At 35.4% G+C, this 20,225-nt stretch overlaps 3 protein-coding genes across 4 annotated transcripts; 1 reads left to right on the top strand and 2 right to left on the bottom strand.

Moving 5' to 3' along the window:
• Positions 1-1,007: 1,007 nt before the first annotated feature.
• Positions 1,008-4,404, bottom strand: LOC113718691 (pentatricopeptide repeat-containing protein At1g05600). Of its 2 annotated transcripts, XM_027243584.2 has the most exons (3): positions 4,090-4,404; positions 1,473-2,752; positions 1,008-1,367 (listed from the first exon to the last, which is right to left on the bottom strand). In XM_027243584.2, the coding sequence occupies exons 2-3, from the start codon at positions 2,725-2,727 to the stop codon at positions 1,207-1,209; spliced, it is 1,416 nt and encodes a 471-aa protein (XP_027099385.1). In that variant the 5' UTR covers positions 2,728-2,752; positions 4,090-4,404; the 3' UTR covers positions 1,008-1,206. The 2 variants fall into 2 exon arrangements, with proteins under 2 accessions (XP_027099385.1, XP_027099382.1); XM_027243581.2 differs by having other exon boundaries at positions 1,008-2,752; positions 4,090-4,401.
• A 4,235-nt stretch (positions 4,405-8,639) lies between these two features.
• LOC113717758 (DNA polymerase I A, chloroplastic/mitochondrial) lies at positions 8,640-11,149 on the top strand. The gene is made up of 4 exons (XM_027242556.2): positions 8,640-8,796; positions 9,556-10,037; positions 10,199-10,390; positions 10,497-11,149. Exons 2-4 carry the CDS (start codon positions 9,699-9,701, stop codon positions 10,692-10,694), a joined length of 729 nt encoding a protein of 242 aa, XP_027098357.2. The 5' UTR covers positions 8,640-8,796; positions 9,556-9,698; the 3' UTR covers positions 10,695-11,149.
• Positions 11,150-16,011: 4,862 nt separating this feature from the next.
• LOC140021155 (uncharacterized) lies at positions 16,012-16,500 on the bottom strand. Its single transcript, XM_072071926.1, has one exon. It carries the CDS (start codon positions 16,498-16,500, stop codon positions 16,012-16,014), a length of 489 nt encoding a protein of 162 aa, XP_071928027.1.
• Positions 16,501-20,225: the final 3,725 nt, after the last annotated feature.

Below are 20,225 nucleotides of genomic sequence, written 5' to 3'. Positions count from 1 at the left end.
TGGAGAAGAAAAGGGGAGGCAAAACTGAACCCCACATAGTCAATAAAGTTTAAAAACTCTCCCTCTGGGTTCAGATCTGTCTTATACGAAATTTTAATCACCCAATCATGATTATCTCATATAAACAAGGTTCACAGGGATAATCATATGTACAGAAGCATCAGCAGCAACTGAGAAAAATACATCCAATAGAACCATGGAGGCTGCAGGAGTAATAAAGGAGAAGGGAATTAGTAGCTTTGCGTGCACAAGATCATGCTTAAACTAGGGGAAACAAGTAGTTGAGGCAATGCCCATAAATGACCTATAGAACTATTATTAATAAACTGCAAGGTCTCTAACTACATTGACTCACTCAACTGTCCACTACAATTGGCGGCAACAGCGGGTAAATGCTTTCATCCCTGGACTATCTTCTTGATGACAGAAACTTACTTACCAAAACATCAAGGCCTTTGACTACTAAATTGATTCATGCATCATATACAACTTTAGTAAACAAACATCTGGATCAACCGTGCAGGGTAAATGGCATCAATACCTAGCACTTAGCTTTTGCATGTTCTTCAACAACCGGCAAACCCATTGGGCATGTAATTGGCTAGGCAAGGGAACCGCCACGCCCTGAACATTGACTTAATCCTCCTTGCTTCACAAGAACATCCAGTGAACTTTAATAAAGGCACCGTAAAAGTCTATGTACAGGACTAATGGAATCTAGCAAATTCAGAGCATAAGATTAGCCAAACCAACTAAAAATGCTAAGCGCTGGACATCATAAATCAAAATACCATTGTTGGAGATAAACTGTATCTGGATAACTTTTGGACATCATGCTTCTGAGCATTACTTTCCAGAATACCAGAACAAATGCAAATAAGCATACAAAGCCTGAACTAGAAGCATCAATGGAGTTCTATTCATTCATCAGATCATCTTTTGGTGAGTGAGTGGATGCCAGATTTGATGATTAGATACATTCAAATATTTAATAAACATACTCCCAGTAAAAAAGGCAAAATTTCCATTAGTATTTCAAGCACACGTCAATTCAGTACAAAATATTGCTTCCTTCCATTCTTCTATCAGCTTTAATTTACGAATTTCTTGGATTGTTGGGTGAAAGTAATTGCACATACAACTTTCTATAAGCAACCATCAACCAGTACACAGACCTAAATACAAGAGAATGCTCTAGATACACTATCAAGAAGAATCTACCAGTAATTTCAGTGTGTCAGAGAAAGTCTGAGTACAAACAGATTCAGAACAAACTGAAGACACCAATGAATTCCATGTAGAAAGTTCTGGTATTTTTGCTTCACTGATTAACTCCTCCAACCACATGATGGCATTATAAGAACTTCCTGTCAAACAAAGACCTTGGATGAGTTTATTGTAAGTTTCATTTCTGGGCCGAAAAGAGTTATTTGACATTTCCTCGACTATATTACTTGCTTCAACATATTTACCATCATTACAAAGGCCATCTACTAAGAGAGTATATGTCTCGTGGTCAGGTCCACAACCAATCTGCCTGGACATCCTCTCTAAGTACCTGATGGCAAACATAGATTTTCGTCCTTCAGAAAGACCTTTTATTACAGCATTGTATAGCTTCACAGATGGAACGCAATTTTTCTCCACCATCTCTCTTTCAAGTACTGCTACTGCATCATCAAATCTACCATCTCTACATAACGCAGCGACCTTAGCTTCAAAGACCAGTGATGATGGTCTGAAGCCTCTGTCCTGCATTTCACTCAGTACTTTATCACCTCCATTAATCTTTCCTTCAGAGTATAGGTCAATGGCCATTGTTATGTAACCATCTGTATTTGGAACTCCACCTCTAATCAAAGCTTCATTTATCAAAACCTTCATGCTTGTAATATCAGCTCTACCACCAGAATAACATTCACTAAGATCCAGATGCTTGTGGTATCGTTTTGGAGCCTTAAGTCCCTTTCTTAAAACTTTACCAAGAATATTTACTGCCTCCTCAGCCTCTCCATTATCACACAGAGTATCCAAGAGAATTCTGTATATAGCAACATCTCTGCTGCTACCCCTTTCAGATATCCTCCAGAACATTGAGTACAGCAAATGCGTGGCTTCATTGAGCCTCCCATCTTGACAGAGACCCCTCATGAGAATCCTATAAGTTTCCCTGTCAGGATTGCAGCATTGGTAATACATTTCTTGGAAAACATTTAGAGCAAGATCAGAACGATTCAACTGACACAAAGCATTTATAAGCAAATTCAGAGATTGGGTCCTAGACTTCACTTCCCAGCTAGAAAAATTCTCCAGGAAGAGGAGATGAGCAGTCTCTAACTTAGATTCTTTCACCATTATCTCCAAAAGTGTATTAAAAGATTCTGTCCAGTTCACACAGTTGAATTGGGGAAGGCTTCTAAATAGTGCAATGGCTTCACCTAAAAGACAGGCCTTTGAATAAGTTCGGATGGCACCAGCAAAAACTGAATCTCGACATTCACAAGAGTCATCTCTCATTTGGCAGATCACTTCCTTCATCTCAGCTATCCTGCCTGAGTTTCCAAGGATGCTGATAATTGTATTATAGACTGGCCCATTGTGACGATAACCAGGGTATCTGCATTTTGCCTCTCTAAATATTTGAAGAGCCTTTAAAGGGTTTTTCTGGCTCTTTATAATTTGTGAGAGCTGTGTGGGTGTTAGAAGCCTTGGCCATCTTATATTCATTGTAGTTCAAACTTTAGACCTGAATCTGCAACAAGACAAATATGCATTCTTCAGAACCCAAATATATTTATCGTTAAGTGGAAAACCACCTAACTGTTCTAAAACAAAGCTTTCTGGAAGTCATAGATGAATAATGCTGATAACAAATTATGCAGATAAATATATCAAAAAGGCCTGGGACAATAATACATGGCCTGATCATTATAAAATCAAGAAAACAAAGAGGTGCAGTGATTGTTTTCTGTTTCTCAATCAGAAAGAAGAAGTCACTCATAAGTTAAATAGCATATCCACTTTTCAGGTGTAATTCAAATTTTTGCACAGGACTAAAAATGGCAACTTATTTGCGGTTTTCGGAGAAAATATGAACTTAGATTCTGTAGTTGCTGCATGTTGTATAGTATTCTATTTCATATGTCATATTCCCCGATATTGTCCAGAAAAAAAAAAAAAAAAAAAAAAGCATGTTAGGTTAACAGTCAATGCAGACAACGTGTTCACTGCTAATTCAAGAATACAAAAATTGCCTTCACTAACTTTATGCAGGATTCAAAATTCTACTGCTTGGACTAAATCTTTCCAAGCAAATAGCAAATTTTGAACGGTAACCAGTGCAGTTAACATAGAGATTCTCTTTTCATTAAGAGAAGTAATTCTTCGATACAAAATTGTTAACTGCTTATTTCCAAACAATAAAGAGTGAGTTGGAAAACTGCACATTTACCACTAAAACCGCTATACTTTGTCATCCAAGTATTCAAGTCAGCCAGCAAAATGGATCAACAAACACAGATTTAACTGCCTTTTTTCTCTATCTTTTGCTTTGGCTTAGACTACATTTTGCCAAGCGCATGATGAAATTTGAACAGGAACCAATGCAGTTAACGTAGAGGTTCTTTTTTCGCTAGGAAGAGTAGTTCTTCCACACAAAATTCTTAACTGCTTGTTTCCAAACAGTAAGCAGTGAGTTAGAAAACTGCACACTTACCTCTAAAACAACAACAAATTATCATCCAAATATTCGAGTTAGCAAAATGATCAAATAAAAACAGCTTCCAATTGCCCATTTGATTCTTCAGCTTTTGTGTTGGCTATTTATCCTATATAGCCATCACACACAAAAAAAACCCATAAAAATTTTCCAAAAACTTAATGTTGCATTACTCAATTTTCATATGGGCATTTGGTCGAACACTTTTCGCATCGAGACAAGTTCAGGCCATCTCCCCTTTCCAACCCAGCAGCCTCGTATTTCGAATTGATAAGAGAGCGATAAATAGAGGGTTAATCATATTTTTAGCCTATATATTGCCGAGAATCATCAGTAATACTAATTAGTTGAGAATCAGAAAAAATTTTCACCTGTTTACTACATGAACCTTGATATGAAATTTGGAAGCACCTCTGCCTGAGACCCCTTGTCTTTTCTAACTTCTAAATATAAGAACGAGTTGCTTCTTGCTGTAGCTGCTTCCCATGCTGCCACGTGGCAACCGGAAGGAAAAGCTTGCATTTGTTTTGCACTTTTGCTGCCTCTAACGCTGTTCTCTTATTATGGATGGGAATAGATGGGAATGCAAGTGGGCTACAACATGAGGAAGAATTGTGCCTTCGACTCCAAATTTTCGGTGAGGAAGCCCTGGCTCTTGGTATGACAAAAAGAGAGGGATGAGTCCAATAATTTTAGCATTTTTTTAACACATACATGTAGTTGTAAATAGAGGTGGTAATACGGATAAATGGTTCATAATTGATTTTGACTTAATGGATAGTGGATGAAATTTATTCAATTTATTTAAATTCATTTAATAAATGGATGGATCTAAATGAATTAAATAAAAATTAATTATCCATTTATAATCCATTTAAATATTATTTACTCATTGGAGCAATCAGTATCTCTGACTGTGAAACGATATATACAAACATAGTAAAACACAAAACAGCCTTGAGGGTGGGAAGGTTTGTGCCTTGATTTGTATAATTATGGGAGGCTGGCCATTTTTCTGTAGGCCCTCTCCTTCAAGCATTCGATCCACGTCCGACATCTTAGGCCGGTGGGCGGGGAGGTATTGAGTGCAAAGTAGAGCAACTTGGAGCATCTCACCCACCTCAATCCGGTCACAGTTGATACCCAATTCTCTATCCACCGAAACTTCAATTTTATTTGATTTTTAAGTAAATGGATATATATGGTTTTTATGGATAATCCATATAAATCCATTTAATTTAATAGTTTTACTTTGCTCAACCATTTAAAACCAATACTATAAATGGATAATCCAAATCCATTTAATTATGGATTATATGGATGGATAAATGGATTTCAATCCAAATTGCCACCTCTAGTTGTAAATGTAGATTTAGGTCTTGTTTGATAACTCAATTTCATATTTAAATTTAATGAATTCAAATTTTAATACGTTCAAACATGTTGATAACCAAAAATTAAATATCTGAATTAATTAAGTGACACTGAATTAAAATTCAAGCAAAACTTGCTCCTAAAAATAAGTGATAAACTATTCACTTATTACTGAATATAATGTACACTCAAATATATTTGATTTAATACTTAACAATTAAATAACTTAATAGATTCAGATTTTAAACTTCAGATTTCAATTTTTTATTTCAATTTTATCAAACGCACCCTTATTCTAAAATAAATAATATTGAACTTTATATTTGAGTTTGTTATGAAAGTTGGCATATTTGTTATTTTGGTTTTGTCTCTGAAATTGTTGCATCCATGAATATATGCCAATTTTGTTAATTGTTGCATACAACAATTGCATGCTATTTTTATTGAATTCCCCTAGATGGAGTGGTTGAATAACTAAAAATGATTTGGGCCTAACAAAAGATGTTTAGTATGTTGATTAGGTGTTTTAAATTTTAATAAGTTGGATAACCTGGTCATTAGTTTCAATCCTATACAGTAAAACCTATCCTTGCTGGTTTATCCGGAAAAGGGGCTGGAATAGTGTATTTTACTGTTTTGAGTAAAAAATCTGGGAGTCCCTAAACTATCATTATTGTCGACTTTTGGCCCCTAATTTATTTTTTGTCTCCAACTAGCCCCTGAGCAATTAAATGTGTATGTTTAAGGACTTCTAGCCATTTTAGACATAAATCCAGACAAAACTAAAGGGCAATTTTATCCAACATTAATCAAAAGCATCGAGAACTTAATCAAAAGTATCGAGGACAGGAATAGAAATTCTAAGAAAAGAAAACCCTTTATTTTTCTTAAACATTTCATCAAATTTCTCCATAAAATTTCCAAATTCATTGATTTCATACTTGAGAGGGACATGAAAAATCTAATGAAATCAATGAATTTAGACATTTTGTGGAGAAATACGATGAAGAGTTCAAAGAAAATGAAGAATTTTTTCTTTTCAGGGTTTCTATTCCTACTCTTGATGCTTTTTATTAAGTTCTCAATGCTTTGATTTGGATCGGACAAAAATGCCCTTGGATTCTGACAAATTTTATGTTTAAAATGGTCAAAAGCCCTTAAATTATACACTTTTAATTGTTTAGGGGTCAGTCGAAGACAAAAAATGGATCAAAAACCAAAAGTAGACAACGATGACAATTTAAGGGACCTTTTACTCTTTACTGTTTACACATGTTTTCTCTACCTAAACATGTCTCTGTCTACTTAATCGGCATGGTCATGAACGACTCAATGTCTCGATTGTCTCGAGCCATCCAACTTTTTCCCAAAAATTCATCACGATGTGATGTTTACTGTTTTTAATCAAAATTTTGGTCATTTGTTCATCAACTTTTTGAGCCTTTTGGTCATTTGTTCTTCTCATTGCTCCCTGTCTTCCTGCTTTTTCTTATTTTGAAGCTCAAGATGTAATTGATATATATTTTATGTTTAACTCTTTTATTTGCATGCTTGAGGAATCAGATTTGCTAGGATATTTTTCCTTTGTTGTTTTTCCTTTTTGTGATTTTTATGTAAATCAGCAAAATTGTTTTCTTTTGTTACGTTCTTATGTTTGATTTCCACCAAATTGCTCTATAAAATGATCTTTTTATTTATTTATTTATTTTGGTAGATGAGTTGATCATTTTATGATTTTGAGACTACTATGCCTACTATTTTCTTTCCCTTTTTTTTTTTTAAAAAAAATCCTTCAGTTATTAGTTGTTGTTTTAGTTTGGACCACCCACTTGCCTAAAGGTAAGAAATGGATCGGTACAAGAATCGCAACCATTGCAACTCACTTTCTTTGCCTGATTTTTGTCATGTATAAGCCTCTATTTCTCTGGTGAAATTTTTTCTATAATTTTGTTTCCAACTAGAAGTTACTTTGCTTGAATGCATTTTGCTCTGGGCATCACAAAATGTCTTCAAATGGTAGGTCTAGCTCTTAATGGAAAAAAAAAAGTAGTTCTTATTAATGGAAAAAAAGTAGTTCTGGTTAGCTTGCAATTTCTTTAGCCATAATAGAAATTGGATTAATCTATTCTACACTGACAGTGTATATACTGTCAGCATTGGATGAATGACAACTATGCAAAATTAGTGTATACACTGTCAGTGTATATAACATTTACTCATAGAAATTATATCTTATTATGGATAGAAGATACAAATTTCTTTTTGTAATAAATTGCGGATATATGTATTTGTATTTTCCTTATAATTGCTGCAAGTTTTGGCCATGAATATACAGGATATCTTTTTCCCCCCTCAAGCGTAGGTTTTGTGCAAGTTACAATCGATGAGGTTTCTAAAGGAGTTGGATTATTTTCTGTTTCATAACATCATGAGTTGAACATTCAATTCACTATATATATTTTAATTTGATTTCTTGATTTTTAACAATTATACAAAATTTTCAAAGCACTACAACAAAAATGGTCTTTTCTGACATGTCTATAAGGACACTTGCTGGTTTGTGCCATTATAACACTTCTATCGTGACACTAGTTATCAACTCAATAATATATACTCTAATTTTTTTTATTTTATTTGACATAAAAATAATAATGTACCTTTAGACTCCCTATTATGACACTTGCGGAAATGTGAGATACACCCAAAAAAAATTAAAACACAAAACGACGTCGTTTGATTTTGGTGGAAGATCCCTTTGCCAAAACACTTAGTGAAATCTCAAAATTTGATTTTGCCTCTCAGTGAAATTTTGCTTCTTCTCTATCTCTCGCAGAAACTCTCTCTCTCGGCAAACTCTTGGCCAAAATTTTGCTTTCCCGCAGAGTTTTTTCTGTTGAATCTCTCCGCAATCAAACTACCCTTGCTTTCCCATTGAAGGGATGTAATTGCATGATAAATTTTTGCCCTGAATTGATTTCTCTCGGTTGCCTAAATTTTTGCCCTCCGCCTCTCTCGGCCACTCTCCTCTCCTCTGCTCCCTACCTCCGCCGTCCCGTTGCTCCTACTCCTTCCCTCTCATCATTAGGTTTAGGTTCGTCAAAACCAGAAAATGGAACAACATGACATCGAAAAGGACGAGTTCGGATTCTCCAGAAATTATTTCTTAGCAAATGAATTAGGCAATTCCGGTAAGAAATCCAGCCGCATGCTCGCAGATATCGATGTCGTCGATGAACAGGTTATACTCTGCAATTTTTCTATATGTAAATTTGGTTGGTGGTTTCCTGCAAAAAGAGTTACCTTTTTGGGCATTTTTCCTTACTGAATAATGCAGGAGCTAAGGGAAGCCCTCGCCCATCTCCCCAACATTTCTAATTTCCAAACTGGTGTCCGACGAAAATTAGGGCTCTGAGTCTGAGAGAGACCTTAGATTTGGGGCAGTATTCGCAGCATCTGCAGTTATTCTTTCTTCGATTTCAGCGATCAGCAGCAAATGTCGCCTCCTCCTGGACCCTACTCCGGCACCAGCACTCTCGCCTTGGTTAACCATCCACCTCCGCCAGCTTTAATTTCTCACAATTTCATTGATGTCTGATCTAATTTGGATTTTTTTTTCGTTTTCGTATAACTGGTGGCAGGTGGCTCGTGCTTCCGCCTTCACGTTTGGAGTCGTCTATGGAAATTTGAAGCTTAAGTATCTTAAGGTATTATTCTCTATTATTTTTCTATTTTTTGAAAATTTTTTGAAAATTTTCTTTTGTTTACTTTTGTCTGATTTTGAGTTCTTTTTGGGTAATTATTTTTTGTCATTTGGTGATTTGGGTTTACATAGTCAGAAATGAACATGTAAGGATATCTGTTCACTTTTCTGTTCTGCACTTTTGTTCACTTGAAAACTGCTTTTCTGTTCTGCTGTAAGAATATCTGTTCCATAGCACCATATGTCAGAGAGAGCTGTAATGCTATTGAGATTTGTACAAATTCATTAAACATAGGATAAATAGTTGATAATGCAAATATTTGTACTTGTCATGAGTTCAATTTGTGTGACAAAATAATGTATTTTCATTTATTTTATTTGAGTATTTTGTTGGCTTTGGGCTTTCATGACACCGTGACTCTCAGGCCAGAATATTGCAAAACCCATTCTGGCTACGTATCCTTCTCAAATGTCTCAAATGGCCCTGCTTCTGATCATTCCGTTGTGAAGATATCAAGTAGGAATCATGTGTTTGTGCATGACTATCAGAGGCCTACTTACAAATCCTGGGGTGACGTGACTCAATACTATAAGAGAAGAAAGGAAGCTTATCATGCTAAACGGACTTCTAGTTTGCCTAGTTTGACAGATGGAAGTGATCACAAATTTAGACAACAAAGCACTGATAATGACTTATCTTGTCCATCTACTAGTAATTCACCTCTCTCGTTCAGAAATGTTCATGATTCAGCTTGTTCTTCAGGAAACCTTAGCCTACCGAATATCGTAAGTGTGAATACAATTGCACCAGATCGTGAGATGAAGGACAACTTTTCAAGTAGCAGACAGTCTTATACATCAAATAGCCAACAAGCAGATATACACTGAAAAATCTCTCCGAGGACAATGCAGTTACCTCCAAAGTCTTCCCAACCTAAAATTTCCCTGCCAAAATTATTCGAAGAACAGAAAGAAAAGTATCCCTCAATTGATAAAGGCAGTGCTCATAATGTAACAAAAAGGGAGGCTGCTGCTGAAAAGTCTGTTGGTGTTGACAAAATAAATGGAACCCCCACAGGAAAAGGATCTGTGGAACCAGAAGCTATTATCCAGTCAAATCTTCGTGAGAGGCTTGGTTGCATTTATGACAAGGTTCTTGTGGTTGATACTGTCTCTGCTGCAAAGGAAGTAGTTGGTATGCTCACAAATCAATACAGGCATATGGTCCATGCATGTGACACGGAAGTATGTTTTTCATTTGACTTGCTTTTAGACTATTTTACATTTGCATACAACCAGTTGAATTCTGTACTTTAATTATCTTATTCGCTTAATATTCATGTTCTCTCCAGTAGCATTCAATTTTTTTTTGGGAGCTCATTTTACTGGTTTCTGCTAATGTCTAGGTATCAAAGATTGATGTTAAGCAGGAAACACCAGTTGATCATGGAGAAATTGTATGCTGCAGTATTTATTGTGGACCGGAAGCGAATTTTGGAAATGGCAAGTCTTGTATCTGGGTAGATCTTCTTGATGAGGACGGGAGGAATCTTTTGGCTGAATTTGCTCCTTTTTTTGAAGACCCGTCAATTAAAAAGGTAAAGATTTTTTGTATGTAATTCTGTGTGGGGCTCTTTGTTGCTCATCAGTTCTTCGAATGATTATATGCCATGTGGGGAACTGCACTGGCTTGTTTTTCTGTAGGTGTGGCACAACTATAGCTTTGATAACCATGTTATAGAGAATTATGGACTTAAACTTGCTGGTTTCCATGCTGATACAATGCACATGGCCCGATTGTGGAATTCATCAAGAAGATTAGAAGGTGGGTATTCTCTGGAAGCCCTTACGGTGATTTTTCTGTCATGTCCGATGCTAGGTTATGCCTTGGTGAAGAGTTGATTGGTAAGGTGTCAATGCAAAACCATCTTTGGGAAGAAAAAAATATCTGTTCACTTGAAGCTCCTGAATCTGTGCAGAGCAATGGGTGGTGTAGAAAGGTTGAAATTGAATGGGGAAACCATGCCCTATCCAACAGAGTTCAGGAAGCTGTCCAGGCAATGTTAAACTTTGTCAAAAGAGAGGGCCCCAAGGGATGGGATGACCCATGGAGTTAAATATCAACTTTTTTTTTCCTTTTTTTTTGAATTGTTATGTCATTGAATTCAGACAATGGTGGTCCTCCTTTTAGTTGTTTGATTTTTTTATAGGTACGGAATGGCATCTATAGCGAAGTTAGTAGATTAGTATAGTTTCTTTTCTTCTGAAAGAACTTAGAGTTTCAATGGAAAGTTCAAAGACTTGTATATCTGACATAATTGTGGCATGAATGAAGTGAAGGATTATTTGTTGTTCTACATTGGATCTCGGTGTTATTATATGGACCAAGTTAGTAGAGTAACCCATCCTTTTGACATGTGTATTGTCTATGTTTGACTAGTGGAACATTGCTCCTTTTAGCTAAATTTTTCCTTCTCTTTTTTCTTCAATTGGGCCAAAAGGATTAAAATATCCTTACTTCCTCAGAAAACCTACTTCATCTCTTCTTCTTCTTCTTCTTGTGATAGCAATTGCTGCCATTTCTCACCTTTTTTATTTTTTATGTTTTAAAACTAATCTAACTAAGATTGTTACCATGTTTTTTTCCCCAAGGTGATTAGTTGCATAGCAAGGAGAGGTCCTTATCATTTGTTTGAGTCCGTTTTACATTTTCTTTTCTTTCTTGTCTTCTTCATCTCTTATCTCTCATGTTTGCTCTATTTTTCGATCTTAATGTTATAGCCAACAGACATTTATTTGCTGAATTTGTAGGATGACATTATTTATTTGGTATTTCTTCATGGATAAAAAGTGAAATATTAAAATATGTAAAAAACTCTTAGGATTCATTTTATGCCAGTGACCCTCTTCCATGAAGAATAAAGAAAAAATTTATTCTTTTCTTTTCTCCTCCCAGAATTTGATTTCTTACTTCACATTTTTTCCTTTTTTTTGTTCTATTTTGTAATTAACTACAATTCTTGTGTACTTTTTAGAAGAAAAGACATATCATATAACGCTTCCACCAAGATAATTCTAGCTAGGTATTCTTCTATCTCTGCTTCTCTCTATTTCTTTTTTTCCCCCATTTTGCAATCACATAGGAAGTTCATATAGTATAATAATATGTTGAGGATTTGATTCTTATCATTCCCATAGAAGGTCTCAAGGCTTGATGGTGTTAGGTGTGAAAAGGCATAAAATTTGTCAAAGAAAAAGCATTGTAATTGCCCTGAAAAAAATCCTTACTTAAACATAAAATTGTATATTAGCATGTCCTATTTATCCTTGCATAATAATTGTAGCAACTAGCTTGGGAAAAGACCTAATTTTTTCATATAGTGTAATCTTGTAGGTTGAAAATTTTGCATAATATATAACTCTTAGGTAATTGAGACAAGTTTTCCTTATGATTTGCTAATAGTATTCATACACCTGAATTGTTAACTATTGAAATTTGGACATATTTATTGATTGTGTCAAAATAGGATTGTTGTGAGAATGCAATCAAAATTGATAGGTAGCTGCTTTATACCAAAATTTTGGTCCTAAATGGATGTTTGTAATTTTAATACATGGTTGTGCTAATGTGTAATATGTATCAATCTGGTTGGCATATTGACGTGGAACTATGAACTCATAATGGGAATAATGTAGAAACTTTTCCATCATTGGATTCATAACTAAATACTTTCAATGAGATGTCAAACATATCACATTCTTATTCACGTACATATCATCTCTTTTATTCAGTTTTCCCGGCCTTTCTCATGTAATCTAATATTTTCCTGTTTTTCTTTCAGAATGCAGCCTCCCCATTTGCCACAAATCATCCTTGCTTTCGAATTAGTGTCTTATTCATGAACTGAGCCTAAATAAAATTTTACAATTTGTGTTTAGAAGTAATTTGTGTAATACTATTTTTGAATGCAGTAATTTTCTTTTTATGATTTAAGAGAATATCTCCTGCTTGCTAACACAGACTTTGATTGCTTATTGTCTATTTTTCAGCTTCTTGGAACCTCTTAAAGAGACTTGTAGAGACCTTTTTTGACGCATTGAAGTTCCAGGAAATCGAGTTTAGTTGTTGTCAGTTGAGGTTATTATCAAACTTGCTATGGTGACTTTATTATTGAGGAAAAAGAGAAGGATATTACCAATAATGTAGGCATGTCTTAATTTATTTCATGATTTACGACTCTGAATTTTTTTGGTTCATTTTGTTTGTATGACTTGTTCGTACTCCTCATAGATGTGCAAAAAATTATATTGGAAAAGTAAGATATTTACTGCATAGTCTAGCCTAATTCAGCATCAAATTGACAAGTTTTGTTACTAAAATCAGATAGTTGAACAACTCAAGTTTACTATAGAGTTCACCACTATAGCAAATGTGAAACTTTGTTATGCTTAATTTTGGTTCCTATGTTACAGACTTACAATTCATTTTGTAGAAATTTTATTTTGTTATCAAATTTTTATCAGTGATTCTATCTTTAGGCGGGCCCAAGATGTGTTTTGCACAATAAAAGAAATGTAAAATTAGATTTCAGAATCTTTTTGCTTGAAATGGTTCTATAGCTTTGTACTATTATCCCTTTTTTAATTGTCCTTAATGATAGCATAGTTAGAGTTTGGTACAATTGCTATGCATTAAAGTGGGCATATCAGAACCATATGGTTGAAGGTTTAGGTGGGCCCAAGATGTGTTTTGCGCAATAAAAGAAATGTAAAATTAGATTTCAGAATCTAGAGCTTTGTACTATTATCCCTTTTTTATTGTCCTTAGTGATAGAGTAGTTAGGGTTTGGTACAATTGCTACGCATTAAAGTGGGCATATCATGACCATATGGTTGAAGGAGTTGGCAGCATTTTGTTAATTTGACTAGTTCATTGCGATTATAAAAGGATTGCAGTTGGTGGACAGTGTTACTCAACAAAAAATTGTTAGAAAATTCAATTTTGATTAGAAACTTTTTTGGCAATAAAAAAAATGGTTGGATCCTAATTTGTATATATAGATCTGGAAATATGATAGTTCATATTTTTATCTAAATTTGCAATTTATATTCTAGAGGTAAGGGATAATGTTCTCACCTTTAGGTAGGATTTAAATAGATGAATTAGTTTCTTCTCTCAAAAAGAAAGAAAAATGTGCAAGTTTTTAGTAATCTTTATTGACGTTGAAAATTGTGCTAGGTCTTAATGGCTTTCTAAACTTTTTTTTATTATTATTAAAGTACTAGAAACATTATGACTTCTTCTGATTAAGTTACAACTAAAGTTATACTGCTATTAATCCAGCAATGCACTCATAGTACATTAACTCTCTCTCCTTTTAGAGTATCGTCATGATACTAGTTCAAAATTCTTTATCCAAATTACAATAAATAGGGGGCTGGCTTCATAAATGGATTTCTCTTCACAACAAATTTTGAGAAAAATGTTATTTATACTCTGTATTTTGTTAATTATATTCCTACTATTTGTTTCATTATATAGTCAAATAAATAAAAATTATAAGATAACAATGATAGTAAAATTGTGATGAATAAAAATTAAAATGCAAATAAAATTTGTCAATTTTAATTGTTTTAATGCTCAATTTTTCTCCTACATTTTTATTCATTAGGTCTGTTTGGATTGTGAATTATTAGAGATATTTTTACTGTAGCACTTTTTGTGATGTGATGTATGTGAGATAAAAAGGTAATTGGGAAGGTAAAAAGGTGTATTGGAAATTGTAATGATGATGTAAATAAATAAATTTTGGGAAATAAAACCTAATCCAAACAAACCAATTATGTGCCAAAATAATTTGATATTATGTGTTCAATTAAGTTTCTAGGGAGCTCAAGCTATGATTTGCACGTACCTTTAGTATCCATCCACCACAAGAAGTGAAATTTCACTGCACATCCAAAACGCTAGATGGTACATTTTTGCCAAAATTTCACTGGATTGTGACTGCGAATCTGTGATTACAAAACCAAGAGGCCTCAATCAGCATTGCAAATTTCTCCCTAAAAATCAGCAACGTGATAGCAACTGGTGTATTGATTTGTGGTAGATGGAGCGCCTAGGATGATGTGCAACTGACTGACGACGAATATGTTATGTCCAGCACGTCATAGTACAGTTTGGCATAATAAGTACTACGACTACTCCCAATTATTCACCCCTCAACTACGACTTTATTACTTGTGGGTCCCGTTTAAATTGCTCTTCTTGGGCCGGTTTAATTGTTAACTCAATTTGTTTCTAATCTAATTACTTTTAATCTTTGAAAAAAAAAAAAAACTATGACTTTGTTCTTTCACTTTATGTGAATGACAGACACCACCAATCACCGAGGTCCATTCGTATGAATATTTATACTCGCAAATTGCTCGACATCTTGGGTGAACTACGACTTTGTTACTTGTGGATCCCGCTTAGATTGCTTTCTTGGGTTGATTTAACTGTTAACTCCTGAGTATTTCTAATCTAATTACTTGTAATTTTTGAAAAAAAACTACGACTTTGTTCTTTCACTTGATGTGAATGACAGACACCACCAATAACCGAGGTCCATTCTTTTGAATGTTTATACTCGCAAATTGCTCGACATCTTGGGTTAATTGTTTTAATTTCATAGTTTCGCTCAAAAGTTATTTATGTGTCACAAATTTGAAACGTTGGAGCTTAAATTTCGCTTAATCTTTCGTTTGAGAGTGAAGGATTTGGACAGAAAAGAAAGAGAAAGAAGAGAGTTAATTTTTCTTTCATTTGTTAATTTTCAGTAAGAAAGAAAATAAGAAAAATGGAAGGATTTAAGAGGATGAATAATAGACAAAATTTTTCCTCCCAAATTGGAGAGAAATGGAGAGAAAGTTGAAAAAAACTTATGAAAGTTTTTTAAAATACCTATTTTGTCCTTAAAAATGTCTTGAACAAATATTTAATAACTTTTATATTCAAAATCATTCCACTAACTTTTAAAACTCCCAAACAACATAACAATTTCTTCTCTTCTCTTCTCTCGTAACTTAAGTTTTCCCTTCGCCTCTTTTCTATCCTAAGCTCCCGAACTTAGCCAAAGTCCTTAAGTGCAAATTAAGGAAAGGAATAAATTTATCTTTTTTTTTTGTCAAAATGATAACATTTGTATTGATTTAAACTTGATAATACAAGAGCACTTTACAAAAGGAGCTCATTGCTCTCATAATCTATTCTTGCTAGATCTTTAATCCAGCCAGGGAAACATGATTCCCAATATACATCATTAACTAGCTTCAAGGCAAACTTTGCTAGCCTATGACACACTTCATTCCCTTCCCTATGTATAAAAGAGAAGTTGCATTGCTCAAAAAACTCCCTCAGTTGTTGTATGTCCTCCAGTATCACAGCACAGTTGCTGTTGTTGCATGAGACGGTTAAGATACAGTCTATCACATTCTTGCAGTCTGATTGTACTTCGATTCTTCTCCAGCCTGCTGCCTTTCCCAATTGCATTGCAGCTCTAATTGCTGCAGCTTCCTCAATTTCTGGTTCCCCCAACTTCTCCTCCATTATGGCCCAAGCTTTCAGCACCTCTCCTTTCCAGTTTCTAGCCACTATTCCTTTACCAGTTCTGATCGATTGTGTTGAGATTGCAGCATCAGTATTAATCTTGTTCACACCTTCCATTGGAGGTTTCCATCGTCTATCATACTGATTTGGAGTTGCTTCAACAATGCCAGCTCTACTTTCTAGTTCCACAGCTTCCTTGAATTCTATCCACTCTTGTTGAGCTTTCCTTACCACTGAAATTTCCTCCCCTTTTGCGTTGTTGAAGACAATCTGGTTCCTTGCCTTCCATATTTGCCAGAGGAGATTAATTGTTAATTCTATATGCTCCTTGCCATTGACTCTTTGAGAAGCTTCTAAGATTCCTTCCCACCATCTCCAAAAGCAAGCCTGCAGATCTATTAATCCATCCCAGTTGATTGGACTGATTTTTCAGATTCTCTTTGCATATTCACAATCAAAGAACAGATGCTCTATAGTTTCAATTCCTTCCCCACAGCTTTTGCAAATGTTGTTCCCCATCCCTGTTCTGCCGTGCACCAAGTCATTGACTGGAAGACAGTTGTGTAGACATTTCCACATAAAATGTTTCAGTTTGTGTTTGACATTTGTTCCCCACAACTTCTTCCACATACTTTCCTTCCTGTTATGGCTACTTGTCTTCTCCTTGAGCTGCATTGTTTTAGTTGCCTGTGCCTCCATTTCCTTTGCTAAAGTATACCCTGACCTCACTGTATATTCCCCATTCTTTGAGTAATGCCAGATGATCCTGTCTCTCCTTTGGTACATACTGAGTGGTATCCTTACAATCATTTGGGCCGTCTCTCTGCTGAAAACTTGATTTATTAGCTCCTTATCCCATTGCCCTTGTTTAATCAGGTCTTTGACATATTGGATGCTTCCCAATGCTGGTCTATCATGTTCCATTCTACCATCTCTTGAAACAGGTATCCATCTGTCTTGCCACACCTTGATTGTACTTCCATCCCCAACTTGTTTTCTTATTCCATTTTTCAAAAGGAATCTGGCGCTCAGAAGACTCTTCCATAGGTATGATGCTGAAGTAGGGGCATGCTTCATCCAGTCAGATTCTCTTTTCATATATTTAGCTCTCATAACTCTACTAACAAGCCTGTTAGGCATAACAATGATTCTCCAGAGTTGTTTTGCTAGCAAAGCTGTGTTGAAAATTTCCAGATCTCGAAAGCCTAGACCACCCTTTCCTTTAACCTCAGTAAGTGCCTTCCAATTCGTCCAGTGTATTTTTCTTTGATGCTCGTCTGCCCCCCACCAAAACCGTGCCATTTGTTTACTAATGTCTCTACACATTCCTTTTGGAATTCTAAAGCATGACATTGTGTAATTTGGGAGTGCCATTATCACTGATTTCAGCAATACTTCCTTTCCAGCAAGACTCAGTAGATTTCTTTTCCAGCTTTGTATTCTCTGTGTTACACTTGCTTTTACTTCCCCAAAAACCTGATTCTTTGACCTCCCTATCACCATAGGAAGACCAAGATACTTCCCACTGAATGCTTCTCTTAGATTTCCAAGTATACTGCATACATCCTGTCGGGTATCCAAATCAGTGTTCCTACTGTAGTAGATAGCCGACTTGTCCAAGTTGATTAGCTGTCCAGACGCTCTTGCATATTTGTTCAGTAGCTCTTGAACCTTCCAAGCTTCCTGGTTTGTGGCTTTGCAGCAGAGCAAGGCATCATCTGCAAAAAAGAGATGTGTAATGGGGGGGCACTTTCTTCCCACTTGGATTCCTGTCCACATTTTACTTGCTGCAGCTTTGTTTATCAAGTTTGAGAGTGCCTCCGCCACAAATAAAAAAAGGTAGGGGGATAATGGGTCTCCCTGTCTTAAGCCCCGCTTAGGTTGGACATATCCTACTTTTTCTCCATTAAGATTAAAAGAATAGGAGACAGTAGAGAGGCAATTCATAATCCATCTAACCCAAATGGGGCAGAATCCCATTTTTAGCATTATTCTTCCCAAAAATTGCCATTCCACTCTGTCATAAGCTTTAGACATGTCAAGCTTGATAGCCATAAAGCCTATTCTACCTGTTCTTTTATGTTTTAGGAAATGCATAACCTCGTGAGCTAGGAAAACATTATCTAGGATCTGTCTGCCTGGCACAAAGGCAGATTGAGATTCAGAAATGCACTTAGACAGGATCTTTTTCAGCCTATTTGCCAGGATTTTGGAAACAATTTTAAAAAGGACATTGCAAAGACTGATTGGCCTGTAGTGATTAATATTAGTAGGAGCAGACACTTTTGGGATCAGAGTAATCAGGGTTTCATTGACTGCCTTCAGCATATACCCACTGTGAAAAAAACTCTTAATAGCACTTACTACATCCAAATTTATGATATGCCAATATTTCTGGAAAAAAAGAGGTGACATACCATCAGGACCTGGCGCTTTATTTGGTTGCATAGAAAATACAGCAGCTTTGACTTCCTTTTCCTCCACAGGTTTGATCAAATTTTCATTCATCTGCTGAGAAATTGTATGGGGGACACCATCGAGAACCTCTTCAATGTTAACCGGTTGTGATGTATTGAAGATGTTGCTGTAATGATTACCAATCTCATCCACCAGTTCTTCCTTTGTTTCACACCAGCTTCCATTCTCTTTTTGCAAGGATGAAATCCTATTCTGTCTCCTTCGTATCCCCACAGAGGCGTGAAAAAAGGCAGTGTTTTTATCTCCATGCTTTAACCATTTGTTTCTTGTCTTTTGAGCCCAGTAGATTTCCTCATCCCTATATGCTTTGCCCAACTTGCATTTCAGTTCATCTATAGTGTCCCTTCTTTGACCAACTTCCATCTGCTTGGCTTCCTCAATTTGTTTTTTCAGCCTTTGTATTACCTCTCCTGAGTTGTTCCTTTTCTTCCTACTCCATTCCATCAATGCCAATCTGCATGCTTTGATCTTTCTTGTCACTTTAAAAAACCTGGATCCTTGTTGTTGTTCCTTCCAAGCAGTCGAAATCACAGTATTAGTTTCCTCCTCAAAGGTCCATCTCTGGTCAAAGTAAAATCTCCTCAAAGGAATAAATTTATCTCAAGTGTAAATTTAAGGAAAGGATAACGTGTACGACACTGCTATTCAAAAGCTTACCTGGATATGAGTTACCGACTAAAGGTCGATTTCGGACGAGCAATCCTAATGAGTGAAAATGGCTGGCTAGGCCCATGTGAAGTTGGACTGAAGCACTTGGGATTTTCCCAAAATGGACCTTAAAAGGATTACCGTCCCTTCCTTATCTAACACCGGCTAAAAGACAACATTTAGCTGACATTATGGCCGCTAGCTGGTTTTCCCTAATTTTAGATTAATATTTAGGGGCTTTCGAGTTTGGACCCAAAGAAAAAAAATTACTATTAGTGGCTGGATTAGTCAAAAATAGGTAAACTTAGAGAACAGAGACGTAAAAGGGTGTCTAACAGAGTAGTGAGTGTCAGTAATTTATGTGCATGATAGAGCAGCAGCAATTGCTGACAATGGTTTAGGAAACCTCGAGTTTGGTCAACTGTATCCGCAAAAAGGTCCAACGTATTTGAATTGTAAATTTATTTTAAATAATATTTCGTTTGCATTATAAATATATTTTTTAATTTATTTTTTTTATATTTTTAATTATTTTTTATCTCACATACACTACATCACAAAAAATGTTACAGTAATTATTTCAAATAATATTCTATTCAAACACACTTAAAAATACTTGAGCTAACTGTTAGGCTCCTAATCCTACATAATGAAAGGAATAAAAATACTTGGATTAACTATTTTAAATTCGATTCTGCTTAAAAGTTACTCGAGTC

The sequence above is a fragment of the Coffea arabica genome, chromosome 11e, assembly GCF_036785885.1.
Source record: "Coffea arabica cultivar ET-39 chromosome 11e, Coffea Arabica ET-39 HiFi, whole genome shotgun sequence".
Taxonomy (NCBI): domain Eukaryota; kingdom Viridiplantae; phylum Streptophyta; class Magnoliopsida; order Gentianales; family Rubiaceae; genus Coffea; species Coffea arabica.
The sequence above is the reverse complement of the archived record's forward strand: the minus strand, read 5'-3'. Positions and strand labels throughout refer to the sequence as shown.

Coding starts and splice junctions, on each gene's coding strand:
- LOC113718691 (XM_027243581.2), bottom strand. CDS start 2,727: ATGAATATAAGATGGCCAAGGCTTCTAACACCCACACAGCTCTCACAA.
- LOC113717758 (XM_027242556.2), top strand. CDS start 9,699: ATGCAGTTACCTCCAAAGTCTTCCCAACCTAAAATTTCCCTGCCAAAA. Junction 10,038..10,198: donor TCCATGCATGTGACACGGAA/GTATGTTTTTCA, acceptor GCTAATGTCTAG/GTATCAAAGATTGATGTTAA. Junction 10,391..10,496: donor AAGACCCGTCAATTAAAAAG/GTAAAGATTTTT, acceptor GTTTTTCTGTAG/GTGTGGCACAACTATAGCTT.
- LOC140021155 (XM_072071926.1), bottom strand. CDS start 16,500: ATGGAAGGTGTGAACAAGATTAATACTGATGCTGCAATCTCAACACAA.